This window comes from Xenopus tropicalis, chromosome 10, assembly GCF_000004195.4.
Source record: "Xenopus tropicalis strain Nigerian chromosome 10, UCB_Xtro_10.0, whole genome shotgun sequence".
NCBI lineage: Eukaryota > Metazoa > Chordata > Amphibia > Anura > Pipidae > Xenopus > Xenopus tropicalis.
Window position 1 is genome coordinate 422,084 of NC_030686.2, and position 10,399 is coordinate 432,482.

Genomic DNA, 10,399 nt, shown 5'->3' on the forward strand with positions numbered 1-10,399 from the left:
CACATAACTGCCCATGCCGCCACGCAGCCGCCTTTCAGTTGCCCCTCCATCAGTTACCCCTCCCCATCACATAACTGCCCATTCCGCCACGCAGCCGCCATTCAGTTGCCCCTCGATCAGTTACCCCTCCCCATCACATAACTGCCCATGCAGCCACGCAGCCGCCATTTAGTTGCCCCTCGATCAGTTACCCCTCCCCATCACATAACTGCCCATGCAGCCACGCAGCCGCCATTCAGTTGCCCCTCGATCAGTTACCCCTCCCCATCACATAACTGCCCATGCAGCCACGCAGCCGCCATTCAGTTGCCCCTCGATCAGTTACCCCTCCCCATCACATAACTGCCCATGCCCGCCACGCAGCCGCCATTTCAGTTGCCCCTCCATCAGTTACGCCCTCCCCATCACATAACTGCCCATGCAGCCACGCAGCCGCCATTCAGTTGCCCCTCCATCAGTTACCCCTCCCCATCACATAACTGCCCATGCAGCCACGCAGCCGCCATTCAGTTGCCCCTCCATCAGTTACCCCTCCCCATCACATAACTGCCCATGCAGCCACGCAGCCGCCATTCAGTTGCCCCTCCATCAGTTACCCCTCCCCATCACATAACTGCCCATGCCGCCACGCAGCCGTCACTCGACCCTCGATCAGTTACCCCTCCCCATCACATAACTGCCCATGCCGCCACGCAGCCGCCATTCAGTTGCCCCTCCATCAGTTACCCCATCCCATCACATAACTGCCCATGCAGCCACGCAGCCGCCACTCGACCCTCGATCAGTTACCCCATCCCATCACATAACTGCCCATGCAGCCACGCAGCCACCACTCGCCCCTCGATCAGTTACCCCTCCCCATCACATAACTGCCCATGCAGCCACGCAGCCGCCATTTAGTTGCCCCTCGATCAGTTACCCCTCCCCATCACATAACTGCCCATGCTGCCACGCAGCCGCCATTTAGTTGCCCCTCGATCAGTTAACCCTCCCCATCACATAACTGCCCATGCAGCCACCGCAGCCGCCATTCAGTTGCCCCTCGATCAGTTACCCCTCCCCATCACATAACTGCCCATGCAGCCACGCAGCCGCCATTCAGTTGCCCCTCGATCAGTTACCCCTCCCCATCACATAACTGCCCATGCAGCCACGCAGCCGCCATTTAGTTGCCCCTCGATCAGTTACCCCTCCCCATCACATAACTGCCCCATGCTGCCACGCAGCCACCATTCAGTTGCCCCTCGATCAGTTACCCCTCCCCATCACATAACTGCCCATGCAGCCACGCAGCCGCCATTTAGTTGCCCCTCGATCAGTTACCCCTCCCCATCACATAACTGCCCATGCAGCCACGCAGCCGCCATTCAGTTGCCCCTCGATCAGTTACCCCTCCCCATCACATAACTGCCCATGCAGCCACGCAGCCGCCATTCAGTTGCCCCTCGATCAGTTACCCCTCCCCATCACATAACTGCCCATGCAGCCACGCAGCCGCCATTCAGTTGCCCCTCAGCAGGAGGATTAGTAGCCAAGACTAATGGAGACTCCACACGCGTGTCCCATGTTAAACGTGTTTATTCACAGTGAACCCCCCATAATGGCATCATTCAGTGGGGAGAATGGCTGTTGTTTTTGGCTCCTTGGGGTGCAGTGGGGGCAACCCTGCTTTAGTAACTGCCCCTCGATCAGTTACCCCTCCCCATCACAAAACTGCCCGAGCAGCCACGCAGTCAGCATATCCTTTATGGGGGCTAATGGCAGCTCTCTCTGCTGCACCCCATCTATGAAGGCCTCGCCAGGCTGCAGTGCTGTAATCAGTGGAAGATCAGAGACTGGATGATCCAGCCATAAAGCAAGGCAGAACTGCTGCTACGTTACAATAAGGAAAGCACCCCCATGCAGACGCTAGAACAAACCCCCAAACTGCACTATTCTGCCCCATATTTCTCTTCATTAATATTGTCCTTTCGGCCAATCACACAATAGGCGAGGCCTGCCTACAGGGTGGGAGGGGTTTATACAGGGGGGGTGGGGCTTGCGTCGGGAGGCTGCAAATCCGGAGTCCTGGGTTCTTTCTTCACTTTCCTCTGTGCATTGAGCAGAAGCTCTCGGGCAAACACCGGCTCCACCTGGTGGGACAGAGAGGGGTTGCAACAGGACTCAAACATGGGGGCAAATGACTCAAGCAGTTAGGGGGTATCATTAAACCAAGGGGTGTCCCTTCCTAGCACCCACTTTCTAGCCATGACCCAAGCCTGGGCAGAGGGAGATACAGAATGGATTATGGGACCCCCTACTCCCCATCATGCAGCCCCCCCTACTCACAAGAGCCATCATCAGAATCTTGGGGTTCACGCGTGATGTATCTGGATATTCCTCTCCAAAGCAAAGCTGGATTTGATATTGGGGTTCGGGGGTCCCCTGTGTCACATACATCTGCAGCTCTATCAAGGGGAACAGAAAGATGATGGTATTTATTATGGGGGTTTAACCCCCCCCACTTTCCTATAACAAATATTATTTATAGACAACTGCCCCCAGGGGTTAGAGAGACGGCCCCTTTGCCCCTCACCCTGCAGGAATTGCTCCGTATCCAGCACTTTGCACGTCTTCTCCCTTTCCAGCTTGTTGGGTCGGTCGCTGTGAGGCGCCAATTGGCCGCTCCAATAGACTCGCGCGTTGCACTGGCGCTTTATAAAGACCCCCTCGGGGGCCACCCACAGCAGCACCCCCCGCTCTAGGTGCCAGAGCAGCTTCTGTATGAGGCCCCCCATCTCTGCAGTAAGGTGCCCGGGCAGCTCCTGGGGGGAGGGGAGTGAGACCACCTCTAATGAGAGCGGGGGGCAGGGGCCGCATTGCTGGGGGGCTGCTGACCAGGGGACGATGCGACACCCTTCGGCCGTCTTGGTGGTCACTTCCGTCACCAGTTTGTCCTGATAATAAAGGCGCACGTGGAGCCAGAAATCTGCCGGGAAACACAGGGGGTCACTTCCCACCCACAGACATGGACACTCACACTCACTCACAGACACTCACACTCACCCACACTTACACTCACTCACAGACACTCACTCACAGACACTCCCACACTCACTCACACACTCACTCACAGACACTCACACCCACACTCACTCACACACACACACTCACTGACACTCACTCACACCCACACTCACTCAAAGACACTCACACCCACACTCACACTCACTCACACACTCATAGCCAATGACAGCAGCAGCCCAGTCTGTAGCCACAGTAGGACCCAACTCTAAGTACAGTTAGAGCCATTACGGAGCCTGGCGCCCCACTGGCACAGTGGGGGACACAAATGACGGCTTTACCTGCTGGCGCATAGGAGCCCATAGCCGTCCTGTTGGGGGGTACCCACCTGAGGATGAGGATGATGATGAGGAGGGGAGGCCTTCGTTCCTAGTCGATAGGTCTAACGCTCTGTAATACGAGTGCTGGGCTGTCCAGGGGGAGGGCCCGAGTGTGGGGCAGCCTGAGAGGGGTGGAGACATTGATGGAGTGAGGGGCAAAGGGGCAAAATACAGAATGAGTTAATACCAAAGAATGTTTTGCCCCTGTCAGTTCACTAGGGTACTATGGCAGTTATGGCTCAGAAGGGTCGATCTGGACCCCTTCCACTGGCTAATAGGACCTTGGCCAAAGGGTGGACATTCTAGGGGGCCCCTGACCAAGGGTATACGTTCTAGGGGGCCCCTGACCAAGAGTGGGTCTTCTAGGGGGCCCCTGACCAAGGGTATATGTTCTAGGGGGGCTTTAGCAGAAAAGGTCTGACACCCACTGCTCTACAGCCAAGGACCCCTATAACTCACTTGTTGCTTTTGGGGGACACAGTCTATCACTCTTCCAGCTCTTGGATCCATAAGGTTCTGGGGACCCCTGGCGTTTGCGCACTTGGATCTGAATGGGGGGGATAGAAATGCATTTAGTTGAGAATGGGGGACACCGAGGGGGCTCAGCACATATAAGAATTATATTCATAACCTGAAGCACTTTTCCCGTCTCAGGTTCCTCTGTTTCCTCCTGGGTTGGGTACCGAGGCTCCTCCTTCCCTGGGGCACGAGACTCCTCCTCCTTCATGAAGCTCTTACATTGCCCCCCAACTGTAGGTTTCTGAGCTTGGTCTTTAGTGGGACTCGGAGACGCCTCCTGATCCCCTTCCCCTGGAATGAAGGCAGAAGTAGAAAGAGTCAACCCTCGGGCAACTTGTAGGACTGCCTGTAGGTGGGGGCACTTACCGCTCCTCTCCTCGCTTGGGGTCAATATCCTGTAGAGCTTGTAGGGTTCCGTCAGGTCCAACTGACTGTTCTCCATCACCTCCTGGAAGTCTGGGCTCTTGTTCAACGCGCACCGGAGCCGTGTTTTCCAGACTGAAGGATCAGCCCTTCCCGACCCTTCCCGAAACTTACCCTTGTACATTGCCCAGGCCTGTGGGGGGAAAGAGGCAGTTCCTGGAGTCAGTGTGGGGGCAAATGGGCAAACCAAAGGGCAAACTGATTGGCACAAAAAGGCAACTGGAACCTTGAACAGAGCCGCATCCGCCTGCTGCCTGTAATCCTGCTTGGCCGCGTGTTTCCATGGGATCCGGAATACTGTCTTCTCCGGGTTTTCCCACCGCAAACCCGGGTACCGCCCACTGTCAATCTGCTCCAAAAGCCACTCCTTCAGTCTCATTGGCTGAGCCCGGGATTCTTCCATCTCTGTCTCTGTGCGGGGGGAAAAGGATATACTGGATCAGGATCTGCATTAATATCAGTATCAGTATCTGTGGGGCTCAGTAACAAGCGGTACTCTCCCCTCTCATACTGTGGGGCTCAGTAACAAGCGGTACTCTCCCCTCTCATACTGTGGGGCTCAGTAACAAGCGGTACTCTCCCCTCTCATACTGTGGGGCTCAGTAACAAGCGGTACTCTCCCCTCTCATACTGTGGGGCTCAGTAACAAGCGGTACTCTCCCCTCTCATACTGTGGGGCTCAGTAACAAGCGGTACTCTCCCCTCTCATACTGTGGGGCTCAGTAACAAGCGGTACTCTCCCCTCTCATACTGTGGGGCTCAGTAACAAGCGGTACTCTCCCCTCTCATACTGTGGGGCTCAGTAACAAGCGGTACTCTCCCCTCTCATACTGTGGGGCTCAGTAACAAGCGGTACTCTCCCCTCTCATACTGTGGGGCTCAGTAACAAGCGGTACTCTCCCCTCTCATACTGTGGGGCTCAGTAACAAGCGGTACTCTCCCCTCTCATACTGTGGGGCTCAGTAACAAGCGGTACTCTCCCCTCTCATACTGTGGGGCTCAGTAACAAGCGGTACTCTCCCCTCTCATACTGTGGGGCTCAGTAACAAAGCGGTACTCTCCCCTCTCATACTGTGGGGCTCAGTAACAAGCGGTACTCTCCCTCTCATACTGTGGGGCTCAGTAACAAGCGGTACTCTCCCCTCTCATACTGTGGGGCTCAGTAACAAGCGGTACTCTCCCCTCTCATACTGTGGGGCTCAGTAACAAGCGGTACTCTCCCCTCTCATACTGTGGGGCTCAGTAACAAGTGGTACTCTCCCCTCTCATACTGTGGGGCTCAGTAACAAGCGGTACTCTCCCCTCTCATACTGTGGGGCTCAGTAACAAGCGGTACTCTCCCCCTCTCATACTGTGGGGCTCAGTAACAAGCGGTACTCTCCCCTCTCATACTGTGGGGCTCAGTAACAAGCGGTACTCTCCCCTCTCATACTGTGGGGCTCAGTAACAAGCGGTACTCTCCCCTCTCATACTGTGGGGCTCAGTAACAAGCGGTACTCTCCCCTCTCATACTGTGGGGCTCAGTAACAAGAGGTACTCTCCCCTCTCATACTCAGTAACGGCTCAGGAACAGCTCAGTAACAGCTCAGTAACATCTCAGTAACAGCTCAGTAACAGCTCAGTAACAGCTCAGATACAGCTCAGTAACAGCTCAGATACAGCTCAGTAACAGCTCAGATACAGCTCAGTAACAGCTCAGTAACAGCTCAGATACAGCTCAGTAACAGCTCAGTAACAGCTCAGATACAGCTCAGATACAGCTCAGTAACAGCTCAGATACAGCTCAGTAACAGCTCAGATACAGCTCAGTAACAGCTCAGATACAGCTCAGTAACAGCTCAGATACAGCTCAGTAACAGCTCAGATACAGCTCAGTAACAGCTCAGTAACAGCTCAGATACAGCTCAGATACAGCTCAGTAACAGCTCAGTAACAGCTCAGTAACATCTCAGTAACAGCTCAGTAACAGCTCAGATACAGCTCAGTAACAGCTCAGATACAGCTCAGTAACAGCTCAGATACAGCTCAGTAACAGCTCAGATACAGCTCAGTAACAGCTCAGATACAGCTCAGTAACAGCTCAGATACAGCTCAGTAACAGCTCAGATACAGCTCAGTAACAGCTCAGATACAGCTCAGTAACAGCTCAGATACAGCTCAGTAACAGCTCAGATACAGCTCAGTAACAGCTCAGTAACAGCTCAGTAACAGCTCAGTAACAGCTCAGCAACAGCTCAGCAACAGCTCAGCAACAGCTCAGAAACAGCTCAGTAACAGCTCAGTAACAGCTCAGCAACAGCTCAGATACAGCTCAGTAACAGCTCAGTAACAGCTCAGCAACAGCTCAGATACAGCTCAGTAACAGCTCAGATACAGCTCAGATACAGCTCAGTAACAGCTCAGATACAGCTCAGTAACAGCTCAGTAACAGCTCAGATACAGCTCAGTAACAGCTCAGATACAGCTCAGATACAGCTCAGTAACAGCTCAGGAACAGCTCAGATACAGCTCAGTAACAGCTCAGGAACAGCTCAGATACAGCTCAGTAACAGCTCAGTAAAAGCTCAGATACAGCTCAGTAACAGCTCAGATACAGCTCAGATACAGCTCAGTAACAGCTCAGATACAGCTCAGTAACAGCTCAGATACAGCTCAGATACAGCTCAGTAACAGCTCAGGAACAGCTCAGATACAGCTCAGTAACAGCTCAGGAACAGCTCAGATACAGCTCAGTAACAGCTCAGATACAGCTCAGTAACAGCTCAGTAACAGCTCAGCAACAGCTCAGATACAGCTCAGTAACAGCTCAGTAACAGCTCAGCAACAGCTCAGATACAGCTCAGTAACAGCTCAGATACAGCTCAGATACAGCTCAGTAACAGCTCAGATACAGCTCAGTAACAGCTCAGTAACAGCTCAGATACAGCTCAGTAACAGCTCAGATACAGCTCAGATACAGCTCAGTAACAGCTCAGTAAAAGCTCAGATACAGCTCAGTAACAGCTCAGTAACAGCTCAGATACAGCTCAGTAACAGCTCAGATACAGCTCAGATACAGCTCAGTAACAGCTCAGATACAGCTCAGTAACAGCTCAGTAACAGCTCAGTAACAGCTCAGTAACAGCTCAGATACAGCTCAGTAACAGCTCAGGAACAGCTCAGATACAGCTCAGTAACAGCTCAGGAACAGCTCAGATACAGATCAGTAACAGCTCAGGAACAGCTCAGATACAGCTCAGTAACAGCTCAGATACAGCTCAGTAACAGCTCAGATACAGCTCAGTAACAGCTCAGTAACAGCTCAGTAACAGCTCAGTAACAGCTCAGCAACAGCTCAGATACAGCTCAGTAACAGCTCAGTAACAGCTCAGATACAGCTCAGTAACAGCTCAGATACAGCTCAGTAACAGCTCAGATACAGCTCAGTAACAGCTCAGATACAGCTCAGTAACAGCTCAGATACAGCTCAGATACAGCTCAGTAACAGCTCAGTAACAGCTCAGCAACAGCTCAGCAACAGCTCAGCAACAGCTCAGATACAGCTCAGTAACAGCTCAGTAACAGCTCAGATACAGCTCAGTAACAGCTCAGTAACAGCTCAGCAACAGCTCAGATACAGCTCAGTAACAGCTCAGTAACAGCTCAGCAACAGCTCAGATACAGCTCAGTAACAGCTCAGATACAGCTCAGATACAGCTCAGTAACAGCTCAGATACAGCTCAGTAACAGCTCAGTAACAGCTCAGATACAGCTCAGTAACAGCTCAGATACAGCTCAGTAACAGCTCAGTAACAGCTCAGTAAAAGCTCAGATACAGCTCAGTAACAGCTCAGTAACAGCTCAGATACAGCTCAGTAACAGCTCAGATACAGCTCAGATACAGCTCAGTAACAGCTCAGATACAGCTCAGTAACAGCTCAGTAACAGCTCAGATACAGCTCAGTAACAGCTCAGGAACAGCTCAGATACAGCTCAGTAACAGCTCAGGAACAGCTCAGATACAGCTCAGTAACAGCTCAGATACAGCTCAGTAACAGCTCAGATACAGCTCAGATACAGCTCAGTAACAGCTCAGGAACAGCTCAGATACAGCTCAGTAACAGCTCAGGAACAGCTCAGATACAGCTCAGTAACAGCTCAGATACAGCTCAGTAACAGCTCAGTAACAGCTCAGATACAGCTCAGTAACAGCTCAGGAACAGCTCAGATACAGCTCAGTAACAGCTCAGGAACAGCTCAGATACAGCTCAGTAACAGCTCAGATACAGCTCAGTAACAGCTCAGATACAGCTCAGTAACAGCTCAGTAACAGCTCAGCAACAGCTCAGCAACAGCTCAGATACAGCTCAGTAACAGCTCAGTAACAGCTCAGATACAGCTCAGATACAGCTCAGTAACAGCTCAGATACAGCTCAGTAACAGCTCAGTAACAGCTCAGATACAGCTCAGTAACAGCTCAGATACAGCTCAGTAACAGCTCAGTAACAGCTCAGTAAAAGCTCAGATACAGCTCAGTAACAGCTCAGATACAGCTCAGATACAGCTCAGTAACAGCTCAGATACAGCTCAGTAACAGCTCAGATACAGCTCAGATACAGCTCAGTAACAGCTCAGTAACAGCTCAGCAACAGCTCAGATACAGCTCAGTAACAGCTCAGTAACAGCTCAGCAACAGCTCAGATACAGCTCAGTAACAGCTCAGATACAGCTCAGATACAGCTCAGTAACAGCTCAGATACAGCTCAGTAACAGCTCAGTAACAGCTCAGATACAGCTCAGTAACAGCTCAGTAACAGCTCAGCAACAGCTCAGATACAGCTCAGTAACAGCTCAGTAACAGCTCAGCAACAGCTCAGATACAGCTCAGTAACAGCTCAGATACAGCTCAGATACAGCTCAGTAACAGCTCAGATACAGCTCAGTAACAGCTCAGTAACAGCTCAGATACAGCTCAGTAACAGCTCAGCAACACCTCAGCAACAGCTCAGATACAGCTCAGTAACAGCTCAGTAACAGCTCAGTAACAGCTCAGTAACAGCTCAGATACAGCTCAGATACAGCTCAGTAACAGCTCAGTAACAGCTCAGATACAGCTCAGTAACAGCTCAGATACAGCTCAGTAACAGCTCAGTAACAGCTCAGATACAGCTCAGTAACAGCTCAGATACAGCTCAGTAACAGCTCAGTAACAGCTCAGTAACAGCTCAGTAACAGCTCAGTAACAGCTCAGATACAGCTCAGTAACAGCTCAGTAACAGCTCAGATACAGCTCAGTAACAGCTCAGTAACAGCTCAGTAACAGCTCAGTGACGGCAGAGTCAGAGCAATGACAAACAAACAACGGGACACATTTCGGTTTCTCAGCTCCATAGAAGAGATCACTCTATTTTTTCCCTACCCCAATTCCCTTAGATGCCCCTGAAATTTGCCCCCACCCCTTCCTTTCTGCCCCACCCAGAAACCTGTGCCCACCGGACAAATTTACCTGGTTTCTGTGGCTTTCGGTTGAGCCCAGAATCTCCTCGTTTGGATAAAGAGAAAGTGAAACTGAGAATTTTCTGCTTTCAGTTTCTGGTTCATGAGGAGTTGGTTTGCAGAAGAGCGGCCCCCGGGCGACCCTCCTGCCCCATAGCGACCCTCCTGCTCCAGGGTGACCCACCTGCTCCAGGGCGACCCTCCTGCTCAAGGGTGACCCACCTGCTCCAGGGCGACCCTCCTGCCCCATAGCGACCCTCCTGCTCCAGGGTGACCCACCTGCTCCAGGGCGACCCTCCTGCTCAAGGGCGACCCACCTGCTCCAGGGCGACCCTCCTGCCCCATAGCGACCCTCCTGCTCAAGGGTGACCCACCTGCTCCAGGGCGACCCTCCTGCCCCATAGCGACCCTCCTGCTCCAGGGCGACCCTCCTGCTCCAGGGCGACCCTCCTGCTCCAGGGTGACCCACCTGCTCCAGGGTGACCCTCCTGCCCCATAGCGACCCTCCTGCTCCAGGGCGACCCTCCTGCTCCAGGGCGACCCTCCTGCTCCAGGGCGACCCTCCTGCTCCAGGGCGACCCTCCTGCTCCAGGGTGACC

At 52.9% G+C, this 10,399-nt stretch overlaps 1 protein-coding gene across 2 annotated transcripts; it reads right to left on the reverse strand.

The window, feature by feature from the left end:
• Positions 1-1,560: 1,560 nt before the first annotated feature.
• Positions 1,561-10,104, reverse strand: irf10 (interferon regulatory factor 10). 2 transcript variants are annotated; one of them, XM_031894803.1, is made up of 9 exons: positions 9,811-10,098; positions 4,552-4,736; positions 4,269-4,458; positions 4,015-4,193; positions 3,843-3,930; positions 3,392-3,505; positions 2,576-2,968; positions 2,329-2,447; positions 1,561-2,132 (listed from the first exon to the last, which is right to left on the reverse strand). In XM_031894803.1, the coding sequence occupies exons 2-9, from the start codon at positions 4,726-4,728 to the stop codon at positions 2,019-2,021; spliced, it is 1,374 nt and encodes a 457-aa protein (XP_031750663.1). In that variant the 5' UTR covers positions 4,729-4,736; positions 9,811-10,098; the 3' UTR covers positions 1,561-2,018. The 2 variants fall into 2 exon arrangements, with proteins under 2 accessions (XP_031750663.1, XP_031750662.1); XM_031894802.1 differs by having other exon boundaries at positions 4,015-4,458; positions 9,811-10,104.
• Between the last annotated feature and the right edge of the window lie 295 nt (positions 10,105-10,399).

Coding starts and splice junctions, on each gene's coding strand:
- irf10 (XM_031894802.1), bottom strand. CDS start 4,728: ATGGAAGAATCCCGGGCTCAGCCAATGAGACTGAAGGAGTGGCTTTTG. Junction 3,506..3,842: donor GTGTCCCCCAAAAGCAACAA/GTGAGTTATAGG, acceptor CACCCCTCTCAG/GCTGCCCCACACTCGGGCCC. Junction 2,133..2,328: donor AGATTCTGATGATGGCTCTT/GTGAGTAGGGGG, acceptor CTGTCCCACCAG/GTGGAGCCGGTGTTTGCCCG.